The sequence below is a fragment of the Mus musculus genome, chromosome 11 (genome assembly GCF_000001635.26).
Source record: "Mus musculus strain C57BL/6J chromosome 11, GRCm38.p6 C57BL/6J".
Taxonomy (NCBI): Eukaryota; Metazoa; Chordata; class Mammalia; order Rodentia; family Muridae; genus Mus; species Mus musculus.
The window spans coordinates 4,982,501-5,009,915 of record NC_000077.6 but is presented as its reverse complement, the minus strand read 5'-3'; the positions used below and the strand labels follow the sequence as shown (position 1 = coordinate 5,009,915).

Genomic DNA, 27,415 nt, shown 5'->3' with positions numbered 1-27,415 from the left:
ATGACTAACAGGGTAAAAACAGCTGCTACAACATGAAGAATAAAGCTCAGCGGTAAGAACCCCACCCCACCCCCAAGCAGGGCTGCTGACAGGCTGTGCACTTTCTCTAGGGAGAGAGATTATATTTAATGTTTTTAAGCCATGGGGAACAAGACACAGACTTCCCCTCATGCCTAGTGTTACTGTTCTTGTCTGGGTTCTAAAAGGAACACTTAGGTCTTTACATCATCAATTTCCATGCTGCCTCCAGACCCCACCCACCTTCCCCGTGCTCCCCAAGACCTGGGGGATGTAACACAGGTCTGTGGTGAAACATACAGTACCTTTCTTGGTTGTGGTGAAGTATTTTGAGTCAGTCATTTTGGTCCTTTATCTGTGGCCAGACTCTGCAAGACAGAGAAGAGGGTGGATCTGTGCTCTATTCCATTTTCAGTCAGCGTATGTACAGGGATCCAGAACACACAAGTAGGGAAGATAGCTGTTTATCTCATTTCACAGGCAAATGAACTGTTGGATTATGGTTGGTCTCATTTTGGAGGGTAACTGAAGAATCTATCAGTGTTTTGAATATCTTTTTTTTTAATTAGGTATTTTCCTCGTTTACATTTCCAATGCTATCCCAAAAGTCCCCCATACCCACCCCCACAATCCCCTACCCACCCACTCCCCCTTGAATATCTTTTGACACACTTTTTCTTCTAGGAATCTGCCACAGAATGGGAGCCTGAGGTCATCTGGCTTTTTCAGTATCATTATCTATGACCATACTACTGGAAAAAACTTCCTGACTATCAGTAAACACACAGTCACAGATAACTATAGACGAAAACATAGATTAGAAATACACATCTCTTGCCAGGCAGTCTTAGCTCCGCCCTCTGTAGAATTCATTGTGTTTAGAATGTTCTAAATCTCCACTTCAGCTGTGGGCTCAGCTCACCAAAGCTCAGGGGCCATCCTCACCTCAGGGATGCAAATTTCCGTGAGAAATGAAAAGTTTAAGAGTGAGGGAGGGGGCTGGAAAGATGTTTCAGTAGTCAAGAGCACTGGATGCTCTTGCAGAGGACACCAGATTTGTTTCTTAGCACCCACATGGCGGCTGACAACCACCTCTAATTACATGGGACCCAAACACACTTTTCCTGCCTCCAAGGACACATGCATTCACTCAGGATATTTTATATCCCTAAAATAAATACTTAACTATTTAAAATTTGTATGTGTGTGTGCTAGTGTTGTGCCTGCATGTACATCTGTACATTCTGTACTGCAGAAGTCCCTGGTGCCTGTGGAGGCAAGAGGGCATCAGGTCCCTTGGAACTGGAATTGCAGATAGTTGTGAGTCACCATGTGAGTGCTGAGAATCAAACTAGGGTCCTCCAGAAGAGCAGCTGGTGTTTTTAACTGCTGAGTCATTTCTCCAGCCCCCTAAATAAATCTCAAGAAATGGGGGGGGGTGTCTTCTTCCCACAACTCCCATCAAGTTTCTAAACATCTACTATTATCTCTCAAAGGCTGGAGTCTGGCACACTGTGACAACAGCGCTTCTCACATCTGTCTGGTCAAGTTTTTGTTTTTTTTTTAAAAATAATATCCAGCATAGAACTTGTAGTGCAAAGCACTGTAGAAGTCAGGGAGTCAGAGAAAGTACTGAAGCTCCCATGATCATGTAGCAAGCATTTACTGAGCCTCTACTCTGTGCTCAACAGCTCTCTTGATCAACAGCTAAGAGAGTAAAGGGAAGTGGGAGGGACACAGGCAAGATGGCTCTGCAGGGAAAAGCTCTAGCCATGCAAATATGGTCAGAGCCCTGTCCTCCCTCTCCTATGGGGAAGAATTCCTTCAAGAGAGCATACACCTCGAGCTCAGGGAGAACTAGGATTCCATTCAGCCACCTACAAGCTGTGACTTGAGCAGGTTACACAGCCTCCTCGAGACTTTCGATAAAGTTAAAAACTGGGGAGATGGCTCCTTCAGTGAAGTGAGGACATGAGTTCAAATCTCTAGCTCCCATGTAAAAGCCAGGTGCAGGGTTGCGTGACTTTAAGTGGAAGTAGGTGGGTCCCAAGAACTCATTAGTCAGCCAGTCTAACTGGATCAGGGAGCTCCTGGAGGTGTGAGAACCCCCTCAAATCTCCAAATATTTACATTACAATTCAGAACAGCAGCAAAATTAGTTATGAAGTAACAACAAAAATAATTTTATAGTCGGGAGTCAACACAGCTGGAGGAACTGTATTAAAGGGCTGCAGCATGAGAAGGGTTGAGAGCCACCGCCATAAAATAAAAAGAGAGGCTACATTAACACTGTAAAGAAAAAAAGACACAATTCTACTTTCTTTTGCAAAGTTCAAAAAGAATGAAGGCTCTTTCTTTCACACTGGAGCTGCAGGAAATAGCAGAAGCTGGATCTAATGATGTAAACCTTATATGTCGCTTCAGAAAAGATCCAAGTGCTACATACAGTGTAGCCTCTGCTTTGCTGGTCCCCACAGCATAAGCCAGGGCTGGAAACAACCCATAAGGGGAGGGGCATACAGGCTTGCCTCACAGCTGGCATGGTCCACCATCAGAGTTCTACATAAGACCAGCTTTTACCTATGCAGCTAGAGCCATGAGTTCCACCATGTGTTTTTTCTAATTGGTGGTTTAGTCCCAGGGAGCTCTGGGGATACTGGTTAGTTCATATTGTTTTCTCCTATGGGGCTGCAAACCCCTTCAGCTCCTTGGGTACTTTCTCTAGCTCCTTCATTGGGGACCCTGTGCTCTGTAGTCAGTCATCAATGGGAGGAGAGGTCCTTGGTCCTGTGAAGGTTCTATGCCCCAGTATAGGGGAATGCCAGGGCCAGGAAGCGGGAATGGGTGGGTTGGGGAGCAGGGGGTGAGGAGAGGAGATAGGGGATTTTTGGAAGGGAAACTAGGAAAGGGGATAACATTTGAAATGTAAATAAAGAAAAATCTAATAAAAAATTTTTAAAAAGGCTTTTAATTGACAGTTTTTCAAAGAAACATAAAAGGGCCACTGGCGATCCCAGGACCCTTGTTTCCTGACAGCCCGCTATGTACTGCTGTGCACTCATTGTCAGTGGTGACTTGCTTACGTGTTCTTTTGTAAACTCGCATAGCCACTTTTTTCAGAATGCTAATAATGAGGCGGAAAAGATAATGGGCTTTCTACTGTATCATAAAGGGATACACGGTTTAAAAAGCCAGATTTGAGAGCATAACTGCCCAAAGGGTCCAAAGCAGGAGAGCCCATGTTCCTTGCCAAGTCTAAGAGAATGATTAAGGCCCAGGAAGCCACAGAATGTAATATCTAAACCCCTCCAGCATTAACCCTACAAGGAACTAACTAGGCATGGAGGTGCACAATGTAGCCCTAGCACTTGGGAGGCGAGAAAGGATGAGAACATCGGACATAAGAAGACCATTTTGTTGCTACTAAAAGCAACAAGCAAACAACCTATTAAAAATAAAAATGGAGGGAGAAAACTACCTCTGATATCCAACTTTGGGCGACTGGGTTTTTCTTCTGCAGGAGGCCATCAGGGACTTTCCTTACTCTGTAGGCACAGCATTATTATGTAGAAGCCCTAATTCCCAGGACAAAACCCACCAGGGATAGATTTGATGTTGCATGTAGCTGACCAGGAGAACAAAGGACAGGAAGGCTTCTCTTTTTGTAGGTAAGCAGGTAGATAGGTAGATGGATGATAGATAAATAGAAAAAAAGGGAAATGGTATAATCTATACTCCAGCTCCTTACAAGGCCGAGGCAGGACTACTTGAGCACAGAAGTTCAGGTCAGTCTGTCAAACCAGCATAGTTTTGCAGCCGAGCGTTTGACACATCTTTTTTCATAGTATAACAACTGCCCACAAATTTGAGCTGACCCTGATATGCTAGTTTCTACAGTATCTATTTTGCAGAAGGCCCAGTGGGATGATACAGAGACTGTGTTCCAAAGAAGCTGATCGTGTCCAGAAACGAAAGAAGGAAAGGAATACAAGGAAAAGTGAAAATGATTTGGAAAGTTACCCAAATGCCCAGGCTAAAAGTAAAGACACCCTCATCCCACTGTGAAAGCCAGCACCCACAGCTTAAAGATCTGCTATAGGGTGCTCTGCCTTGTGTCTGCTCTTTAATGAGCTTCCTCACACCAGTGCCAGGTGAGTACAGGGGAGACCTTGTACTCTCTGTTCAGCTCTGAAGGCACTTTCCCTTGCGGAGGCCTAGGAAAGCAGCTCCCAGGCAGCTGTGGCCTGCGGCACATTCCTCTCACATGAGGCCAAAGGTGCTAAGACCCTATCCTCTAATGCACCTGATCCAGTACATGAAGCACACTGGAAGGTTTATGTAGCCAATTCAGGCAAGAAAAAGTATAAAGGGTTAGATTCTATCTTTGTGAGTGGCAGGGAAAATTTTCAAAAGTAGTTAAATTGGGTGTGGTAGTTCACACCCACAAGACTAGTTCAGGAAATAGAAGTAGGAGGACTGCCATGAGTTTGAGGTCTACACAGCAAGACTTTATGTCAAACTGGTAAACAAACAAGGTAGTAATTTGGCAGTAGAAACCATTCTGGTGGAAAGAGGCCGAATTTGGGGCTGAGATCCCCTCAATTTTAGCATTTACAAGCCAAGAAATACTTTGAGGTGGGGGCACTCCTGGAATAACTGGGTTGCCCTTCAGGAATCACTGCCCTTGTCCCACCTCAAGCATGCGATCCCAAGACTCCTGATGCCACACGGGTAATACAGCAAATCCTATTAACTTCACTTAAAAAAAAAATCAGCATTATGTATTTATTTCTTGTTGTTGTGTGGGTTCCAGAGACAGAGCTCAGGCCTCCAGGCTTGGCAGTAACGGTCTTCCCTGTCAGGCCATCTCCACAGCACTCACCTCACTTTTTAAGACTCAAACCAAACACATAAAAGCTGAAAAGCAGCAGTTTCCCTTAAGTTCTGCAAAATAACTAAGCAGCTCTTGCTGAGGACACTGACACACTGGCTACAGAGATGGGGGTCGAGAACTGGAACCTAAGTCAAAGGGAAGAAGATACCCCCAAAAACCCACCCATAGGCCGGGCAGTGGTGGTGCACGCCTTTAATCCCAGCACTTGGGAGGCAGAGGCAGGCGGATTTCTGAGTTCGAGGCCAGCCTGGTCTACAGAGTGAGTTCCAGGACAGCCAGGGCTACAGAGAAACTCTGTCTCGAAAAACCAAAACAAAAAACAAAAACAAACCAAAAAAAAAAAAAAAAAATCCACCCATAAAAGTTCTCCTAGCTAGGCCAGCAAGACTGCTCGGTGGATAAAGGCAACCTCAGTCTCATCACCAGGACCCATGGGAAGGTAGATGGAAGGACTGACCACACACACACACACACACACACACACACACACACACTGGCATGTGTGTGCACACACAAACAAATAAAGTTAGGATTAGGCTTAAGAAAGTCCTCAACACTTTTCAAATATTTTGTCTTCATATAACTTACCTAAATCTAAATTTTTAAAAAGATTTATTTATTTATTTATTTATTTATTTGTTTGTTTGTTTGTTTAATGTATGTGAGTACACTGTCACCCTCTTCAGACACACTATCTCTTCAGCCCCCTAATTTCAGATTTTAAAACAAGAGATATAAACGATCTGTTTTAAATTAATAAAATGAATTTAAATCTATAAGGAAATTTTAAGTGAGTTTTTCTCCAAAGACTCAAAATTGTTAATAGTTACATGGTGTGTGTGTGTGTGTGTGTGTGTGTGTGTGTGTGTGTGAGAGAGAGAGAGAGAGAGAGAAAGAGAGAGAGAGAGTGAGTGCAAGCGAGCGAACGAGAGAGAGAGAGAGATACACTCTTACTATGTAGTCCTGGTAGGACTGCCTACCTACCTTTCTGAGTCCTGGGATTAAAGGTGTATGCTGTTATGCCTAGCTGATAATAACTTTGTTTTTAAATTTCCAGATTTATTTATTTGATGTGTGTAAGTGTTTTGCCTGCATATATGTATGTGTGTATACCGCATGTGTGCCTAATGCCTGAAAAGATCAGATCCCGTGAAACTGGTGTTATGGATGGTTATGAGCCATCATGTGGGTACCAGGAATTGAACCCAGGTCCTCTGCAAAAGCAACAAGTACTTAACTGCTGAGCCATTCCTCCAGTTCTTATTAATAATAACTTTAAAATAAAAATGTATGTGTTTGCATGTAAGTTCAGGCACACTCACATCTCAGCACATGTACGGGGGTCAAAGGGCCACACTAAGTACCAATTCCTGCCTTATATTTTGTTGAGACATGATCTTTTATTTCCTGTGGTATACTGCAGGCACAATGGCCCGCCCATGTGTTTCCAGGGAGTGTCCTGTCTGAGTGTTGGGATTATAGACACATATATCACATCACATCCTAGGGATCTGAACTCAGATTCTCGTACTAGTGTAGCAAGAGCTTTACCCACTGAAGCATCTCCACAGCCTAATAGTAATTTTAAATTTTTTAAATTTTATTTTATATGTATGAGTGTTTTGCCTGTACGTATATATCTATGTGCACACGTGTGTGCCTGGTACCCTGAATCCCTTGGAACTAGAGTTATGGATGGTTATAAACCACCCTGTGGGTAGTAAGTATCAAACTCAGGCCCTCTGCAAAAGTAATATGTTCTTAACTGCTGAGCCATCTCTCTAACTCCTACAATACTAACTTTCTAAATGAAACACTAGACTACTGTACTAAAGTCAGTTAACTTCATTGCTTTTTTTTCTTACGTTGTACTTACTGTGTGTGGGTATACACCATGTTCCAACATGGGTGTGGAAGTCAGGGGACAACTTGCAGAATTAGATCCTCTCCTCCCACTGTGTGGGTCCCAGAGATAGAACTCGGGTTTATCAAGCTTGGCAGCAGTGTCTTTAACTCCCGAGTCATTGTTCTGGCCCCTATTTTGTTTCCAAACAAAACACAATCAACCAAACAGAATAAATACAAGCTCCTTAAGCATCATGGGGTGTCATATGGCTAAAGCTGTAGAGTAGAAATGCCGCTCTATGTTCTGCTGGTATTGGCCAGGTCAGAGGACACTGGCCACAGTGGGGCTGGAAGCTCCCTGCAGGTGATGAAGATTACCTGTGTCCTGATGCATATCCCGGCACAGTGTAGCTAAGAGCTGAGCATGCCACTTGCTGTGAATCACACAAACATTAAAAACAATGTCTTAATTGGATGAGGTGGCAGATATCTTTAATCCCAGCATTTGGGAGGCAAAGGCAAGAGGATCTCTTTGAGTTTGAGGCCAGTCTGGGAGCCTGGTCTACAAAGCAAATTTCAGGTCAGGACTACAAAGACCCTATCATAAACAAAAAAGCAAATGAATGAATGAATGAATGGAAGAAGAGAAAAGAAAAGGAAGAAAGAAAGGAAAGAGGAGATGACTATTTTACATCTGTAAGACGGCTAAATCAGATAAATGTACTTGTGACCAAGTTTGACAAACTTAGTTCCATCCCTGAACCCCAAAAAGGGAAAAGGCAAACCTGTAGTTTGTTCTCTGACATCTATGAATGAACTATATTGGGGGAAAAAAAAAAGTAAGGAAAAGCCAGGTGGTGGTAGCCCACACCTTTCCCAGCCAGCCTAGTCTACAGAGGGAGTTCCAGACAGCCAGGGCTACACAGGGAAACCCTGTCCAGGAGAAAACAAACAATAATAGTTAAAAACAAAACAAAACAAAACAAAAAACAACAGTAAGAGCCAATGTTGGAGAGGAAAATGTAGGCTGGATTAAAATACGGGGGGGGGGGGGGCTTTCTGTGTGGCATAAAAGCTAGCCTTAAAGGTCCAGTTATAAACAATCAGTTTTCCTGTATGACCAAAACAAAATAAAAACAAAAAGAGGCAAATTTTAAACTCACAATAATTGTCATGACATTGACGACAAAGGCAAAATCATTTCCATAACATGGCAAAATCCATCGTACCTGAGGCAGGTAAGGTGGCACATGGGGTACCCAGTCCTTGGGAAACAGATGATGAGTTTGAGGCCAGCCTAGGGCTACATAACAAGACCTTGTCACAAAACAAACAAAACCCCACCAATACAAAGAGAAGAATGGAGACACAGGTATGTAGACAGTTTACCAAATATAAGACATTCATACCTAGTCATAAGAGATGGAAACTGGAATTACAATCAAACGCCATTGATCAGATACTGGACTGATGAAGACCCAAAACTCTGATAAGATGCCATGCTGATACAAATGTAGGAGATAAGGACCCTCATGTGGTGTCAACAAGAATCTAAATTAATTGTCTTCTACAACTCTTAGTGTGGCAGTTGCTTTCAAAACTGTAAATTCCACCTGGCTCTGCTTTCTGAGTGCTGGGATTAAAAGAATGTTCCTCTATCTCCAGCTATACATGCTTTTTAAAAGGTCTTATGTGCATGCCTGCATGTATGTATGTGCACCTTGTATATGCCTGGTGTCTGCAGGAGACAGGGAAGGGCATGGGATTCCCTGGAACTGGAGTTACAGGTGGCTGGGAGATCAGCCAGTGCTCTTACCCACCAAGACATCGCTCCAGTTCAGCATGTTTTCGTCATAACTATCAGAGACAGTCAATAGAAAGGCATGCCAGGGTTGCTATAGAAACACGTGAGTATCTTTCAGGTTTCCAAGCGCATCCACTGTCTTTAAGAGGACAGAACAGTTATCAGTGGTTCCTTCCAGAGAGGAGGCTGGATGAGACGGACTCTTCTTTTACCTCTTCTATAACTTGGAAACTGTGCTGTGTGTACAAAGCACCTATTCTAACGTAAAGCAGCTGAGGTTTATGGTTGGTACATTTACCCCTAACACTCGTTCCACCACCATGCTCAGTCTGCAGCCTCAGCTTTAACTCTCCTGCCCACACAGCTACCTACCTCTACAGGAAAAGGGACACAGGCCTCCTGACATTAGACTCGCTCCTGACTCCAATCTCTCTAAAGCCTTCTCATTTCTCTAATTTGAGATCTGTTCTGTTTAACATAGTCAACCCAGTGCCTGGCACATTCCAGGAGCTCACCAAATGCTGGCCAGCTCAATGAATAAAAAGGCAGGTTCCCGGGCTGGAGAGATGGCTCAGTGGTCAAGAGCACTGACTGCTCTTCCGAAGGTCCTGAGTTCAAATCCCAGCAACCACATGGTGGCTCACAACCATCTGTAACAAGATTAGACTCCCTCTTCTCGAGTGTCTGAAAGACAGCTACAGTATACTTACATATAATAAATAAATAAATCTTAAAAGAAAAAGAAAAGGCAGGTTCCCAAGGAAGCTACAAAACCAAGGGCTCACAACAAATCCAACTCTGTGACAAGCACCAGGGGCCAGGAACAGAAGGCTTTGTAGTTAACCTTCAACAGATACAGCAAGGCTGAACTAATGCCAAGATGGCTACCAGAGTCTGGCTTTACTACAAACAGCTGGTAAATCTTACTCTGACCTCACATTTTCCATCTGTACAACAGGTGAAGGTGGAACTTGGATGACAGAGGAAGCTGGGGGCAGATCCTGACTCATCCAACTAAGCCCCTGGTTTCCCTTCTCACCCAGGCCCAGGCAGCCCGCAGGTCAATGCAGAGTTTGAAAACCAGTCAGATAACCACATTTCAGATGTTCTGGTTTGCCACTCAATCAACTTCCCCACCAATAGATGTTCTTCTGGTGTCAAACAATAGGAAGCAGAATGGGATCACTGTAAATGCATGAGACATCTTTCTTCCTAAGGGGACAGAAGAGGGGAAAGTTCAGCATGCAAGCAGGCAGAGCCAATCAACCTTATGAAAGGTTTTCCCATTGATTTAGGGTCTGTCCCGGGGAATGCGCATGTAACAAGAGGACGACTTGCAGGAGCTGGCTCTCCCCCTCCACCATGTGGACTCTAGGAACTCAATCAGTTCATGAGGCTTGGTGGCAAGGGCCTTTACACCTCACAGGCCCTGTCTAAATTCTTGAGACAAGCTATCCTGATGCTTTGTTAATCTAAGAAGAGGTGTGCTTGAGAAAATGGCTTCCCCAGATTGTCTGTAGACAAGTCTGTAGGACATCTTATTAATGATTGTGTGGGTGGTGGTCTTGGGTGTAGAAGAAAGCACGCTGAGTAATAAGCCAGTAAGCAGCATTCTCTGTGGCTTCTGCTTCGGCTTCTGCCCTAACTTCCTTTACACTGGGCTGGAGTGTGGAGCTGTAAACTGAAATAAAACCTTTCCTTCCCAACTGCTTCTGGTCACGGTATTTTATCACAGCATAGAAAAGGAACTAAAGGGCTGGAGAGATGGCTCCGTGGTTAAGAGCACTGATTGCTTTTCCAGAGGTCCTGAGTTCAACTCCCAGCAACCACATGGTGGCTCACAACCATCTGTTATGGGGATCCGATGCTCACTTCTGGTATGTGTGAAGACAGTGACAGTGTACTCACATACATGAAATAAATACATAGATCTTTAAAAAAGAAAGAAAAAAGAAAAGTAACTAAGAACTAGAACTCCATTATGTAAGTCAGGCTAGCCTCAAACTCATGATTCTTTTGCCTCAGCTGGTGGACAGGACTGCAGGTATACACCACCATGCTCGGGTGATTAAGTCTTCAGGAGGAAGGAAGACCATACCACTCTGAGGAGGAAAGTGCTCCATTGTCCACAAGGGCAGACACTGGCCAGTGGTGCCTTTCTTCCTTCCAGGCCATGCAATCTCTGCATTGAGAAGCTTTGAGGGTGGCATGCAAGTATATGCACTGAACACTGAGGGCACATGGTGAGTTGACAAGGGAGCTGATCAGCAAAACAGACAGAGATGAGAACAACTTAAGGTCTGACTCAGGTGCAGCAGCACTTCTGAATGCATGGATATAGATATATACAGGCAGGGAACACTGACCCCTGAAGGTCTCTGCTGGAGCTGTAACTGTTCCATCCCTTCCTGACAACAGCTGCTCAGAAACCTGCCACAAGGATAGATGGATCTCAAGGGCCATCAGGAGTAAGTCAGAACAGACACAGAGGCCCATACCTGCAATCCTAGTTCTCGGGAGGCTGAAGAACAAGGATCATGGATTCCAGGTCAGCCTGGATTCCCTAGGGAGACCCTGTCTCAGAAAAAGGAAAGAAAGGGGAAAGGCTAAGAAAGAGAGGGAATGAAAAGGGGCATTCTTTAACCAAAAAGAAAGCCCAGCTGGTAAAGTGCTTGCCAAGCAATCATGAAGACCTGAGTTCTCCAGAGCTCAGGGAAGAAAGCTGGAGCTGCACTTGTGACCACCAGGTGAACCCCTGGAGCTTACTGACCAGGCAAACTAAACTAGTTAATGATTTCCAGGCCAGTGAGAAACTCTCAAAGATCCAGATGGCTAATGCCCGAGGAACAATACCTCCAAGTTGACCTCTGGCCTCTACAGACACGTGACTGTATCTACACACTCATCCAGCACACACGGAAATACACACAATGGAGGCTAGAGTGGGGTTGCTGCTTCTTCCTCACCTAAGACAGGAGAGCTGGAGTGTGCTCAGCTCTTTCAGCTAGCTGTCTCAAGGACAGAGACTGGCTTATCACACCAATGTCCCCTGCCTAACTGTGACCCTGCCTGTGAGGCTGAGCAAGATTCCAGGCACTTCTCCCCATTTGACAACCTTTCATCTTACTCAGTGTTCCTAGTGGTGTTGGTGACTGAATCCAGTGTCATACCTACAAAGCAAACTACCCCGGAGCTACAGTCTTTAAAAAGGAAATGGTTCCTCCCAGGTGAGCACGAACACCCATTTTAAGGACAGGGAAACAGGGAAGGCTAACTCCAAGACCAAAAGGCGAGTCGTCGGCAGACAAAGCACTTCAGACTACCTCTCTGAGACAATGTGGTCTCCAGACTCATACAAACAGGCTCTTTCAAGTCAGCTCGGCAACTATGAGAAAATGTTCCATGTTCTTCAGGCTTGGCATGAAATGCAGAACAAAGACAGTGCTTACAGAAGTATGACAAACAGACATACATTGTGGGCCAGACCCCACACGGAATTTTAAATTTAGTTCTCATGGGGTAAGGATGGCTCAGCTGGTAAAGGTGCCTGCCACCAAGTCTGATGAACTGAGTTTCTCCATGTGGTGGAGAAAGAGAAAAAACCCTGTAAGTTGTCCTGACTTCCACACACTATATAACAAAAGTATTAATTAAAAGTTCCAGCCGGAGCCGGGCCGTGGTGGCACACACCTTTAATCCCAGCACTTGGGAGGCAGAGGCAGGCGGATTTCTGAGTTGGAGGCCAGCCTGGTCTACAAAGTGAGTTCCAGGACAGCCAGGGCTACACAGAGAAACCCTGTCTCGAAAAACAAAAACAAAAACAAAAACAAACAAACAAACAAAAAAAGTTCCAGCCGGACATGGTGGCACACGCCTTTAATCCCAGAACTCAGGAGGCAGAGGCAGGTGGATTTCTGAGTTTGAGACCAGCCTGGTCTACAGAGTGAGTTCCAGGATAGCCAGGGCTACACAGAGAAACCCTGTCTCCAAAAAAAAAAAAAAAAAAAAAGTTCCTGGTGAGATGGCTCAGCGGAGGCCATGAGTTCAAATCCCAGCAACCACATGATAGCTCACTACCATCCATAATGAGAAACAAATAAAGAGCCTATGGGCCGGAGCAGGACCCAGAGAGAGTAGGGCCAGAGCAAGAAGGGGAAAGGGAAGGAGAGAAAAAAAATTCCATCTTCATAATATCTGTGAAGAAGATTTTATCAATAGCACAGGTTCACAGATAAGGAAAACTGAGACCGAGAGAGGTTAAGACATTTGTTTAGAGTCACACAGCTAGAAAGCAATAAAGCCAACACCCTCTAACACTGTCTTATGAGGAGGTCACATGTCCCACTCAGTCCAGGGAGGCAAATACTTTCCTCTAAACGAAGCTCTGGTAGAACTGAATATAGGTCAGACTAAAGGGTACAGGATACAAGCTGCCACATATACCAGCGGAATTCCTCAGATGTTGAATAGCAGGCAACTTTAGGCCCCATCTACCTACTGAAACAGCAGGAACAGCAGGTTTGGTGACATGGCTAGTAAAAGCCTGTCTGGATAAGCTTGCCAAGCTGTGAGTCTCTTGGGATTTAGATGAGAACTGATTAATCAAAGCCATCTCTGGAGGCTCGTAGTAATTAAAAGCTTCAAAATGAGAAGGGCCCAAAGGTAGAAAAGTACCACATGCAAGTCCTTCGTCAGCAGTGAGCCTCAAGAGCCTCACTTCAGAGTCAGGGGTCAGTTTCCCAGTAATGTACCAACAGAGCCTCATCCTCTGGATTACAACAAAACAGACAAACAACCCTACCAGGCAGGTGGTGGACACGCCTTTGGGCCCAGCACTTAGGAGGCAGAGGCAGGTGGATCTCTGAGTTACAGGACAACCAGAGCTACATAGTGAGACTCTGTTTTAGAAAATAAAACTAAATAATAAAAACAAAATAAACAAATTAGTAAGAATGTCTTTGGGACAATACTCATGATAATTAAAATAAGAAAGAAACCAGAGAAACAAGGCTTATTACAATCTCTGCTCTCCCACCCACTTTCTGGAGAACTGTAGCCACCCATTCAGCAGGCACAGTGTGGAGTGCCATCCACTGCAGGCCTGGGACTATGCCCACGAGTTGTATAAAGTAGGCCAAAGATAGAATGGCATAAGACAGGAGAGTGATCCCGCCCTTCAGAAAAATTGTGACCAAAGCTCCGAGGGGAGCCCTGAAATGGGTGGAGCATCAGGGAAGTTCTCTAAGGTGAAGGGAAAACTGGGCAGCTATGGAAAGATGGGTGACAGGGAGAATACTCACTCAACGCATTCCAGTGTAACAAGGCAGGGACCTGAGAACAGCGGAGCTGCCAGTGTTGCTAGAAGCAGGCTCCAACTCATTTCACTGTTATGGTAATCCACTTAAAACAAGGGCCAGGACACGAAGAAGAGAACACCATGTTCAAGCACAAAGAAGCCCATGGATTAAGAAGTTAAGTGACAAGGGCAATTATTTTCCTTAATATATAAAAAGCCACCACTAAGCCAAATATGGTGACACATGCACTTGGGAAGTAGAGCCAAGAGGGATGGAGTTTGAGCCTTGGGCTGGGCTACACAGCAAGACAAAACAAAGACTTGGGAGAAGAGATGAGCAAAGGACCTTAGAGAAGGAAGTAAAGGCTCAGGGATGGCCTTGGAGGCCAGTGTGGTGGCCTCTGCCAGCAGAAGACACAAAAGTCTTGTCAAATATCAAGTGGCATCTGCCACTGCCCAGCAATGCCACTTCCCAGACATTTTCTTCCCTTGCATGCCGGGAACTCACACTCTGCTTTCTCCTCCAATGCTGCTGGCCGTGCCTTCTCCTTTGCTTTGCCCCTTCCTGTCCTTCCACAGGAGAGCTGAGCGGCTCATGCCCAATCTCCATCTACACTATTTCACCTCTGGAGATCTCATCCACACTCTGACAACTCACACTTAGTACCTCTGGTCCCAACTCTCCCTGCAACTCCCAGTTCAATTAGCCAGGCCTCCTAACTGATGACAGCTCCATTCAAAGGTCTCTATAGCAGGGGCTCAAACTGCACAAGATCACAACTAACCTCTAGCAGCTTTTCCTCCCCAAACACTGCTACCCTGCAGTTTTCATCATCCACTTTCTACCAACACCATCTGTAGCAGGCTCCTGGATCAAAACCTCAGTTTCTTGACTGTAGAGGAATTTAAATACGATGTGGTCGATCTGGCATGGGATCACACCCAAAGACCTTCTAGGTCTGTGTGATCTGGCTGGAGTGCCACATGTTTAATCTCTGGCTGGAATACAGACAGACCTTTAATCCCAAACAATGAAGGTATGGTCAGTTTGTAGGAGGAAACAGCCATGTTTGAAAGTGATGTCTAACTGAGAGGCAGACAAAGTGATGAATGAGAGAAAGACTTAACAGAATGAGTCAGAGATGGAGCGGAGAAGCTGAGAACCAATGCAGTGAGTTCTTCGTGAGTTCCTGCAGTTCAGTGCAGGTCAGCAGAAGCAGTTGAAGCCAGAGTAAGGAGTCAGAAAATTAAAACAAATTGCCAGAGCTAGTGTGAGGCCAAGCAGAGCAATTCAGTGAGAAGCTAAGAAAAGCCAGGTTGAATCAGTGAGACTGGAGAGGAGTCTGAGCCACAACAGCTAAGATGAACTAGCCAGCTAGAGTTCAGAAAGAGCTAGAAAGGGTGAGCTTATTATTCATCAGTAATCCTCCAAAACAACAATTAACATCTGTTACACTTCATCACGTCTGCTCCCATACCCCATATCTAGGAATTGAACAGCCTAGGTCCTCTTCAAGATCCAGTCTTAACCACTGAGCCTCCTCTTCAGCCCAGGCCTCTTTTCTAATCTACAATCTGTCTACTTTGCTAGGAAGACCTTTTCTCTGGATAGCTTCATGTCTTGGATCTTATTCCTTTTGAGTCTTGGCTCAGACATCACCTTCTCTTTTATAAAGACAAGGTCTCTCTATGTAGTCCTGACTATTCTGGAGCTTGCAATATAGACCAGGCTGGCCTTGAGCTCAGAGGATTCTGCCTCCCAAGTGCTGGGATTAAAGACACCATACCCAGCTGTTACCTTCTTCTTAAGGCTTCTCTGACCACTTGATTTAGTAGCTCTCGCTCTCTCCCTCTCTCTCACACACATACAGTATACATATGTAGATCAGGGGACATCTTGGAGAAATTTGAAATTGGTTCTCTCCTTCTACCATGTGGAGTGCCAGCGGAATCAAATTCAGATTGTCAGGCATGGTGGCAAGTGCCTTTATCCACTGAACTATCTTGTCAGCCCTACCTTAGTTCTTTTATTATTAGTGCTTTTTAGTCAGGGTCTCAAAACATAGCCTTGGCTGGCCTAGAACTTGCTACTAGACCAGGCTAGCCTTAAACTCACAGAGTTCTGCCTCCCAAGTACTTGGAGTTGTGGGATCAAAGGTGTACATCACCACACATATCTTCTCGAGACTGTTTTTAGACAAGGTCTTATTATTTAGCTCAGGCTGGCCTAGGACTCACTAGTGGCCCAGAATAGCCTTGGATTCATGGTCTTTCTGCCTCAGTGCTGGGTTACAGGGTTGTACTATTATGCCTAGCTGGCTGCTTTATCTAAAGCAGTATACCTCTTCAATCCCCAACACTGTCTAACCCTCTTTCCTATTTTCTTCTTTTGAAGTATTAACATATTATAAACAGTATTTATAGCATCTATTTCTTCTTCCACAATGCAGATTTCATGAGAGCCAGGACTTAGATTAGCTCAGTACTGTGTTCCTACCTCTTGCATCAAGCAAACAGGTGCTCAGCACACATTGATAACTAATGCTCAACTCTTAGAGAATTTCATGTTTTGCAAACCAGTCTCACACTACTATTGACTATTGTGAAATGGAAAATGCCAGACCACCAAGCTCATTTCACAGCCAGTAAGAGGAAGGTTAAACATACAGATCAGAGAGAAAAAATGGCACAGAGGAGATGACCAGGTGGCAACATCTCAGATGGGGGAAATGGGCTGAGAGGAGAGCTCAGTGGGAAAGCATTTGGCTAGCATGCACGAGCCAGAGGTTCCATCTATCCTCAGGATCACAAAACATTAATGAAAAGTACATACTTGTGGTAGTTTCAGTGTATAGGCTTAGATGTTTGAATACTTACTTAGTCTCTAGTTGGTGGAACTATTTGGGAACTATTAGGAGGTATGGCCTTGTTAGAGGAGGTGTTAGTGGGGTAGGCTTTGAGGTTTTAAAAGCCACACCATTTCCAACTAGCTAGCTCGCTCTCTCTCTCTCTCTCTCTCTCTCTCTCTCTCTCTCTCGTGCTCAAGCCTTCTGCCATGCTCCCTACCATGATGGTCATAGACTCTAACCCTTTGGAATGCTGAGTCCCCAGATTAAATGCTTCCTTTCATAAATTGCCCTGGTCATGGTGTCTCTTCACAGTAATTGAAAAGTAGCTAGGACAATAAAAAATTGGAGGAGAGACATGTCCAGGCCCCTTTCTTCAGTGAGGCAGGCCATAACCTGATCCTGCAGGCTCAGAGTGAACCTAAGAGGTGGAGCACCACCAGGCCCTCAAGGACCTCAGACCACCAGGCCCTCAGTGTCTCTGTACTTGCTGATCCTACCAGGATTATCCTCTCCTGCCCTAGTATGGCTGCTCCAAATTATCCTTCAAATCTCAGCTTAGATGACATCACTTTAAAGACACACTCCCTGCATCTACTACTTAAGAAGCTATTTATATGCTACTCTCCAGGATTTCCATGCATGTGCACACATTCACCAAGCGCCTACCATGACCTGGAAGCCGTTTATGTGCACTGAAGGAAAGAAAAATCTTTGCAGACAAGCAAGATTAAGATTAAAACAAAAACAAAACAACAAAAGACAGAGCTGGCAAAAAAGAAAAAAGGAAGGGAGGAAGAAAAGAAAAGAAGTAAGAGAAGAAGAGAAGAGAAGAGAAGAGAAGAGAAGAGAAGAGAAGAGCAAAGCAAAGCAAGGCAGGAAAGGAGGCCAGCAAGCACAGAGCAGGAGGAAAGGAGGCTGAAACTTAACTGGTGGCCACCGAAGGCCTCCAGGAGGTGAAGCATGTTTGGAAAACATCAGCCAGACCAAGGAACAGCTGGGGCTAGGCATGGGGCTCAGTAACAGAGCAGCGGCTCAGCAAGCATGAGGTCCCCCAGCAGAGCACAGGTGGGAGCGTGCCTGGTGTCTGAGGAGAGAGGATGGATGGGCAATGAGGACACACTGAAGGGGACTGGGCACTGAGTGTCAGAAGAACAGCCTGCCATCACTGAAAGCGTGTGGGCTCTACCCTGCTGTAGTGGAATCCTGACAGGTATACAGGTGCATCTCAAGATGCTAGGTGTCCTTTTTAACTGGCTCTGGCTGCTATGCGTTCTGTTTTCCTCACACCCTATTAGTTTTGTATTATGGCATTTGTTTTCTATTTTTGCTTTGTCTCTCCCCCAAGAGAAAGCAACACTATGGCAGAAACTAAGTCTGGCTTGTTTACCTACTGGTACATTCCAGTGCCAGACTCTAGTGGGTCTCAATAAACATTGAATGAATGAAATGAATGGATGAATGCTAGACTTAGGAAGTCTCTGTTGTCAGAATCTTAACACCAAGCACTTCAACTGTTCAACATAAAGAAGATGGAAGCAGACCCAACAACTAGTGACACAAAAACTGTCTTTCTACCTCAAAGAGCTTAAGATCAAAAAGCAACCAGGGTGTGGTTAAAAGTATACGATGCCCAAATCCACTCCTGTAGATAACATAGCTGGGGAAGTGCTTAAACCAAACACCAAAGCACTGTCTCCAAAGCTTCTGAGGAAAGGGTCAGTGACATGGCTCAGTGGGACAGTATTTGTCTGGTAGCCTGATTTGAGCCCTGAATGGGACCCTGATGGTAGCAGAAGAGAACCCACTCCCAAAAGTTGTTTTCTGATTCTCACTGGCCATGGCAGCGGTGTCCCTGAACCTACACAAAATAAATAAATGTAATTAAAGGTTCTTAAGGGGTCTGAGAGAGATTAAAGGCATTTGCTGCTCTTGCAGAGGACCCAGGTTCAGTTCCCAATACCCACATAACAGCTTACAACTGTTTGTAACTCTAGTCCCAGGGGCCCTGTTGGTCTACTCTGGTCTCCAAGAGCACCAAACTCACACATACATATATGCAGGTAGCCATCACATAACTTTTTTAAAAAGCTTTTGAGGACTGGGAATATAAGTAAGAGGTGGTCTACTTTCCTGGTATGTATAAGGTCGAGGTTTATCCCCCAGTACTAAAAAATAAAACAAATCAGAGCTGGTGAGAGAGCCCCGTGGGCAGAGGCATTTGTTGCTAAGCCTGTCAATCTGGGTGTGATCTCTGGCACTGAGCTCCCATGGCAGGAGAGAGCCAGGTCCTGGGAGTTGTCATTTGCCATGCACAGGTGCCCACTGGCACACACACACACAGAATGTAAAAGATTTTGAAGTATGATTCCCCCATTCTATTGTGCTCTACCAGCTCCATCTGTCATCTTAGGGTGCACTAAGAGGACCAGATCGGAACCTGGGGGGATCAATGACTATGGTATCCTAGGTAATGGACTCTGAACTTCTGTAGTCTACCAGCTATACCAACCCTTAAATAGAAGGGTCCTCCCATCTTTAGAGACCATCCTATTAGAGGTTGAAGACACAAGGGAGCTTCAATTCCGGAACCACAGCCAAGCCTCTGGCCCCACTAGCTAACAGGATCCATCCTAGAATTAGAGGTTGACAAAGCTAAAACCGGTCACACATGTGAAATCCAAACTTCAGCCAACACTAATGAAGGTCTGCCATCTCCCTGCCCACCAGACTCTGCTCAGGCACGCTGCTAACAGGGAACAGCAATGGAAGCTTGAAGCACATAAGTCCTTCTAACAGTCACACTTTCCCTATCCCGCTGGGATGGCATGAGGATGCACAGAACATCACCTGGAGCCCTCACCATGCAACGGAATATTCATTCGTTTGATCTTTCTCCAGACACATATCCGACATTGCCATGTGCCTCACTAGATGCTGGACACACACAGTTCAGGCAAGTGCTTGCAAAGGACTAAGAGATCTTTACTAAGAAGGTAGCCAACTAAGCAGACAACTACATTCACTGTGATCACTGCCACAGGACCCTAGAGGAGCAGCCAGCTCAGAACTCCCCAGGGGGCAGTCTAGCAAAGGAGCCGGGCAAGAGCAGCAGGTGTGGGCTGTGCACAGACAGAAGAGCACAGAGCGAAGACAAGCACAGGTGCGGCTTGCAAAGGTGGCACATCTGAGTGCGAATGGAAGGTCAAAGAGTAGAGTGAGAAGCTGAAGATGAAGAGCCAGGTAGAAGCTAAGCCTAGAAGGGCTTGGATGCTACACTAAAGTCAGCTCCAGCTGAGGGCAAGGAGGAACCACTGACAGAGTTCCAAGGTGGGTTTCTCTGTGCAGCCCTGACTGTCCTAGAACTTACTCTGTAGACTAAGCTGGTTGCAAGCTCACAGATCTGCTTGCCTCTGCCTCCCAAATGCTGGGATTAAAATAAATTAAAGTCATGTGCCACCAAACCTGGTGAATTTTTTTTTTAATTTCTCCAATTTTCTCCCTAGAGTATTTTTTCCTCTCTGTAAAGTGATAAATATCAGAAGAAGAAGGAGGAGGAGGAGGAGGAGGAGGAAGAGGAGGAGGAAGAGGGGGGGGCAGCAGCAGCAGCAGCAGCAGCACCACCAGCACCACCAGCACCACCAGCACCACCAGCACCACCAAGCTAGCTCTTCTGATTGTGATAATCTCAGCAGCATATCTTAGGAAAAAAGACCTGTTGAGAAACAGAAGTGCCTTCAAGGGACAAGTACCCCTCAGCCATCTGAAGCACATCAACTATAAACCATGCCTGCTTCCTGTCAGCACTGCAGGCTCGGGTGCCAGAGTGGGGGGAAGTGAGCAGTCAGATATGCAGAAGATGAAAGTCCAACCCAGGCCAAGCTAGACTCACAACAAACTGTTCTCAACTACTTTTAGGAAGAGAAGTGAGATGAGCGGGAGAGGTCCTTAGTATTTAAAGGTCTAGTCGGAGAAGGAAGCAATAAGGAACCTTACAGGGCAGACAGCCTTCCTCAGACACAGGACCCAGCAGGTACCATGGCTCAGGGTCAACAGTAATGTGCTCTGCAAGATATCCTCACCCAACACCTCAGACACTGGATGGAGGTGCTCAGCAGTGCTTTCTTAGGACCATTCTGAGACAAGGTCTTTTTATGTAGCCATGGCTGGTACTTACCATGCAGATCACGCGGGCCTCCTCCCAGCTCAGCTTTATGAGTGCTGACTGGGGCTGCAGGCATGGACCACCACGTCTCCCCAAAACCCTTATTTTTCTTGGTGCTGGGAATAGAAACCAGCCTTGCAAACGCTGGGGAAGTGCTCTACCACCGTATCTACATATTTTATTAGGATAGAAACCCTGCTGAAGTTGAGTTATCCAGGTCACACAACTGGGAAGCTGCTGACCTGGGGCTAGAGCCAGGAGCTGACTGGCAGGGAGTGAGTGCTCATTCCTCTGGACCTCTGAGCCCTTCAGACTACTCGGTGTGAAGCTTCCAGTCAACCCACACTCATCAGATGATCTCTACAGAGACACGGAAGGTCTGATTCTTGGGGACTAGCAAAGCCCTCTTGACAGTTCCTAAGACGCAGACCTCTGTTTATGCCCCTACAAGTTGCTTTATCTTCAATTATCCCTTGGAAGGATAGGGATAAGGTGACATTATTAAGTTTCTGTGAATCCAATGGGACTAGAAAAACATCACAGAGCTCATGACAGACAGACAGACAGACAGACAGAGGAGCTAGCTGGGTGTGGTGGTTCAGCTCTGTAATCAATCCTAGAACTTGGGAGTCTAAGGCAAAAGGGCTGCTATGAATTCAAGACACATGAGATATCCTGGCCAGACTGGGACAGAGTGAGACTGGAAAAAAAAAAGGCAATTAATGTAACATTTTTACTTACTACTTTTTTCCAAAAGAGCAAGGAAACTTTCACAGGCTCATTTCAGTTCCTTGCACTCAAGAGGAAGTAGGAAGATAGTAAGTCTCTCTTGTGTTGCTGTCAGGGAAACTAAGGTATAAGGAAGGAGCAACAAAATGTCTCTAAAGGAAAAGAGGCTCACACCCCAGGTACCAAGTCGCCTTCCCATCTCCCACGCAGACCAGTCATCCCAGGCACCATGACAGGCCAAAGGCCATCCTGTGGGCCTGTTCCCCTAGAACCTAGGACCAAAAGATCCCCCAAGGGGCCCCGTTGTTCCCCTCTTTACTGCAAAACGAATAAAGTGCAAACGGGATGAAGGGGTTGTCTGGATATCAATTCCAAGAATAGCCCAATAGGCAGGAAGACCTGAGAGCCAAAACACTGACAAAAACAACCTGGCCGAACAGCCTCCTAAGTTGAAAGTGTATCAACAGCTCCTCCTAAACATCGGATCAGACGACAGGTGAGAAGGCTGCATCCTGACACCAACTCACACAATATATTGGCGACAATATATCAAGTCACTTCTAGACCCCAAGCCAGCTCCAGGTGCCTTTCTCCCCGAGCTTTGAAGGTCTCTGGAGACCTACATAGGAAGCCTGATTTTGCCTCTACTACTCGAATGACCTTCCGTGTGTCATTTAACCTCCCGTGCCTCGGTGTCCTCGCGAGTGAGAGGGGGAAAGCAACAGTAGCTACCTTACAGAGGCAGCTGTGAGCTCAGTACACAAAGTGCTTAGCACAGAGGTTCGAAGTCAGGAAGGGCTGGAGAACCAGTGACAAGACATTCTTGTGGTGTTAGAACTAAGACAAGTGCTCCCATTCTGTCAACGTGTCCCTGAGGATCCAAAGGACGAGGGGCGGGTGGCAGAAGGCCATTTCTAGATGTTTGCCCCGTTTTGGGGGGGCGGCGGCTAAGAGATAAGGCCCTGAACGAGGAGGCCTGAGGTTGGCCGAGGAGTGGGAAGGGACAAGCAGGGCGCAGGGGAGGCCTAAGTGCAGGAGTCTCTCCGAACCGGACTGCGGACCTGAAATGACGGACGGCTTGACGCCGGGCCGCCAAGCCGTCGGGAATGAATGAGCACGCAGGCCTTTCACCTTCGCCCTCTCGCGGCTCGCAACCCTCCAGCGCAGCGTCCTCTCCGTGACCTCTGACCTCGCAGACCCCCCCCACTCCTCGGACCCCTTCGGGTTTGTTTGTTTTCCTATCTCGCCGGGCTGCCTTTTTCCTCACCCACAAATCCAAACGGCTCCGGGTGCCGCGGCTCGGCTCGCTTCAGCAGCAAAATGTCCGCAGCCTCCGCCTCCCTCTCCTCCGGTGCGTCGCAGCAGCCGGCGGCTCCAAGCTCCACGGCTGTCACCTGCCGAGCGGAAGTAAGAGGCCCGTGCGCGGAACTTCCGGTGGACGCACACCCCGGGGGCGGGGTCGAGGGTGCAACCTGGCGGGAGGGGCTGGGGACCTGTTGGGCGGGGCCTGTGTGGGAAGGGCGGGGCCTTAGCAGAGCCGGCTTTTATGAGAATTGAGGGCCTGGGCGGGCCAAGCGGCTAAGTTCAGGCTGGGATACCCTTGCTCAGAATCCCTGGCCAGGCTCCCTCTCAAACACCATGGAATCGAAAGGGTCTTGGAAGACTTTAAAGTTCATCTCTTTCTGAGTTACAGATGGGAAGACTGAGGCCAACGTTGTCTTAGGAAAAGGGAAAGTCGGAGCTACAAATCTGATCAGCTGCTGGACTGCGCCTGTCTGCTAGGCTAAAACGAGACTTTTTCTGCTGCCCTTGGAAAATTCATTGTTCTAAAAGGAAAACATAAGCTACGTCCAAGACTTCTTATCCAAGGGATACTTCACAGTGAGACCTCAACTGATACAGCCATTTCATTCCTGACTTTGGTCCTATTAATTTTCTCTTTCTAATAGATAACTTGTGTTCATCCCCTTTAAAACATTATAAAACTTCTATTCTAGCATTTTTATTAAACCAATAATATCTGCATTGCAGAAAAAAAGAAATATATTAGTGGGGGCTGGAGAGATGGCTCAGTGATTAAGAACACTGGCTGGTCTTCCAGAGGACCTGAGTTCAGTTCCCAGCAACCACACTGTGGCTTACAACCATCTGTAATGGGATCCCATGCCTTCTTCTAGTGTGTCTGAAGACAGCGACAGTGTTGTACTCATACACACAAAATAAATAATTCTTTTTAAAAAAAAAAGAAATATATTAGTAAGGAAAAAAGGCAAAACCAAAACACGTAGGCTCCTGAGAAAATCGTTTTTTAACACTTGGTTATCCTCCTAGATGTAATATGTCTGCCTTTTTATTTTATTATTTGTGTGTTATTGATTTGAGACAAGCTCTTGCTGTGTAACCCAAGCCAGCCCCATTGTTGAGCTCACAGTGATGTACTATCATGCCTGGTCTATGTAGTGCTGGGATCTAACTCAGAGCTTTTACATCCTATGCAAGCACTCTAACAACTGAATCGCTGTCACCTTGGCTGACCTGGAAACTGAAAAACCAAGCAGAAGTCTGCCTGCCTCTGTCTCACAGTGTTGGGTTTAAAGGTGTGCACAACCACACCCAGCTGTTTTTACATTCTTTAAAGTTTTGTCATAATATAATTATGACAAATTGATAAAATAGTTATGGCAAATTGATAAAATAGACAAAATAGAATTCCAGATGCTGGGGTGAAGAGATGGTTCAGCAGTTAAAAACACTGGCTGCTCTTCCAGATAACAGGGGTTCATTCCCAGAACCCACATGGCAGCTCACAGCACCCACATGGCAGCTCATGGCATCTGTGACTATAGTCCAAGAGGATCTAAAACCCTCTTCTGACCATGCAAGCACAGGTACATGCACATATGAACATAAAATAAAATAAATAAATCTTGCCAAGTAGTGATGGCATACACCTTTAATCCCAGATGGATTCCAAAGTTTGAGACCAGCCTGGTTTACAGACAGAATTTCAGGACATCCAGGGCAAAGGTTAGGCTTGGTGGTGCATGCCAGTAATTCCAGTACTTGGGAAGCAGAGTCAAGTAGATTTCTGTGTGCTCAAAGCCATCCTGGTCTGCATAGAAAATTCCCAAAGTTACAACAGTGAAACCTTGTCTCAATGTCTCAAAGACAAACAAAACAACAACAAAAAGAATACCATTTACCCTTCACCCCGCTTCCCTCAATGGTGACACAGGATAATAGTAACACCCGGAAATTGTCATTGGTAAAATATTTTTGATAAAGTGTCTTGGTTTTAAAAACAGGATTTGTATGAGATTACAGCTGACCTTGCTTAGCCCAGAGAAGAATGTTGAAGAGACAGCCTGTTTCCCAAGATTATCTGTCTTACTTGAAGCAGACAATTCCAGGAAAGGGAGACCACAAACCTGCACATAGCCCCTAAACTGCATGAACTTCCTCAGCCCAAGTCTGCGCCCCTGCCTGCTCCTTATAAAGGGTCTCAGCCAGCTTTTCTCCCTGCTAGACCCTCCATTCCCTCGAGAGAGGCCACTGTATAATAGGTTCCCTGAGAGTAAGCGAGCACTTGATAGTTAGAGCTAACTAACTGAACCATGTCCCCAGCCTTCAGTATATCTGCTCTTTATATAGTATCTACTCCGCGTTACATATTATATACGTCATTCAGCAACATCTTAAAGTATAGAGAAGGATACATTTAGGCACTATGAAAATATCGTATTTCAATATCAGGACCTTGGACCTTCAGGGATTTTGGTCCTGGTACCAAATTCCTGGTAGATAGCAAGATAGACTTAATTTGGACAAATTAAACAGTGTTCTTCACTTCTGTGTCCACTAGAGGGCCCACAAGTGTCATTAGCCACCATCCTCTTTAATCTTATTTTCAGCACGGGCCTTGCAAACGTCCTTCTAGTCCACGTTTCTAGACTTTTCTTTCTATATGGTTATGAATCTGCCATCCCAGTCTCTGCTTACTGCTTTTAATCCTTTAAATCCCTAAAAGTTGTCACAAAGTGACTATGTTAAGGACCTCACTGACAACACCAGCGCCCCCCCACCCCACCCCACCCCCGACCTGCAGAGGCGGACAGCTTCATATCCTTCTGACCCTCATCTTATGGGGCACAGCTGGCAGAGTAGAGGGGCCAGGAGGCCTCTGGGGCTCCCTCCATCCAATACACCATTGCTGGTGTTGACGGGAGCAAAATTCTGTCCAGCTCTTCAGGCTCTCCTGCCACAGGCTGCCTCTCAGAGCTCTCTCCTTGCTCCAGTTCCCTAGGCTGGACCAGTTTCTATTCCACAATTGAAAAGGCCCACGCTAGATCTGGAAATATAGAGCTCAGTGGAACCGTGTTAGTCTAGCATGCTCAAAGCCCTAGTTTCAATCTCCAGTACGAGAGGGGGAGAGAGAGAGAGAGAGAGAGAGAGAGAGAGAGAGAGAGAGAGAGAGAATGAAAATGTCCACCCAGGCTCCAAATCCCTAGGTATGGGAGCTCTGTCCTCAACCTAGAAAACAGGATTACTAAGTCTCCTTGAAAGATCCCTCCTAGAGATAAAGCCTCAGCATTCACGTTCAGTAGCTGATATCTTGATGTTCCTGCTGAATAGGGTCCACTGTTTGCTTTGATATTGTTCTGCTCAGCCACTGTGTGCATGAGCATGTAACTCAGTCTCTTTGAGCCTCAATGTCCCATCAGGAAAATGAGACTAATACCCTATTTTATACAGAGATCAAGAAGATCTAGATAGGAAAAGCTCTTAAGACACAGCTAGCCAGCACTAAGAGTGCCATTTCTAAAGGCACCATGTGTGAGTGGTGCACACGAATATTTCCAGCATTCAGAAGGCAGACTAGGCCAGCCTATACTACATATCAAATTTAAGTCCATCCTGGGCTATTTAGGAAGACCCTGTCACTCAAAAAGAGCAAAGAACCTGTCTATCATGTGTAAGGCCTTGGATTCAATTTCCAGAAAAAAAACAAAACAAAACCCAAAGCAGGCACAAAGAACAGCAATAAGCTCCCACACTGCAGGACTTGTCTGTGCTCCGTGTCTGAGCACTTGTACACTACTGTCAGCCCTGGCCCAGATCCAACTGCAGAGACAGTTCCTCACCTCAGACTGAAACAGTGTGCCGAGGACCAACACCTCCCACTGCCTTCCCTCCTCAGAGTCTGGTAGTCACTGTTCCAGTTTCCTTCTCCCTGCATTTGACCATTCGGAGCACCTTAGACAAAGCTAACCCAATGTGCCAGCAAGTTGTACATCAACTTGACACAAGCTGGAGCCATCTGAGAGGAGGGACTCTCAGTTGAGAAAGTGTCCCCATAAGCTGGAGCTGTAGGCAGGCATGTAGGACAGTTTCTTTTTTTCTTTTCTTTTTTTTTTTTTTTTTGGTTTTTCGAGACAGGATTTCTCTGAGTAGCCCTGGCTGTCCTGGAACTCACTCTGTAGACCAGGCTGGCCTCGAACTCAGAAATCCACCTGCCTCTGCCTCCCGAGTGCTGTGATTAAAGGCGTGCGCCACCACACCCGGCAGGTCAGTTTCTTAATCAGTGATTGTGAGCAGTGCCATCCCTAGGCTGATGGCCCTGGGTGCTATAAGAAAGCCAGCCCCTCCCTGCCTCGCTCCAGCCTCTAGGTTCCTGCCTCATTTGAATTCCTATCTTGCTTCCCTCAGTGGACTGTGATTCAGGACATGTAAGTCAAATAACCCTGTCCTCCTTAAGTTGCTTTTGGACATGATGTCATCACAGCAATGTAACTCTAACTGAGGCATCTAATATATCTGC

At 45.9% G+C, this 27,415-nt stretch overlaps 1 protein-coding gene across 11 annotated transcripts in view; it reads right to left on the bottom strand.

Moving 5' to 3' along the window:
- Positions 1 to 27,415, bottom strand: part of Ap1b1 (adaptor protein complex AP-1, beta 1 subunit) — a 95,475-nt gene that overhangs the window by 32,879 nt on the left and 35,181 nt on the right. For 4 of the 11 annotated variants that reach the window (XM_030245485.1, XM_030245486.1, XM_030245488.1 and 1 more), the window contains exons 2-3: positions 22,865 to 23,104; positions 324 to 386 (exon numbers count right to left, since the gene is read on the bottom strand). In XM_030245485.1, coding sequence (XP_030101345.1) covers positions 324 to 360 — 37 coding nt within the window. In that variant the 5' untranslated portion in view covers positions 361 to 386; positions 22,865 to 23,104. Of the gene's footprint in view, positions 1 to 323; positions 387 to 6,788; positions 6,949 to 22,864; positions 23,105 to 27,415 lie in introns of those variants that run through there. The other 7 variants (NM_001355659.1, NM_001355660.1, NM_001243044.1 and 4 more) reach the window with 4 other exon arrangements.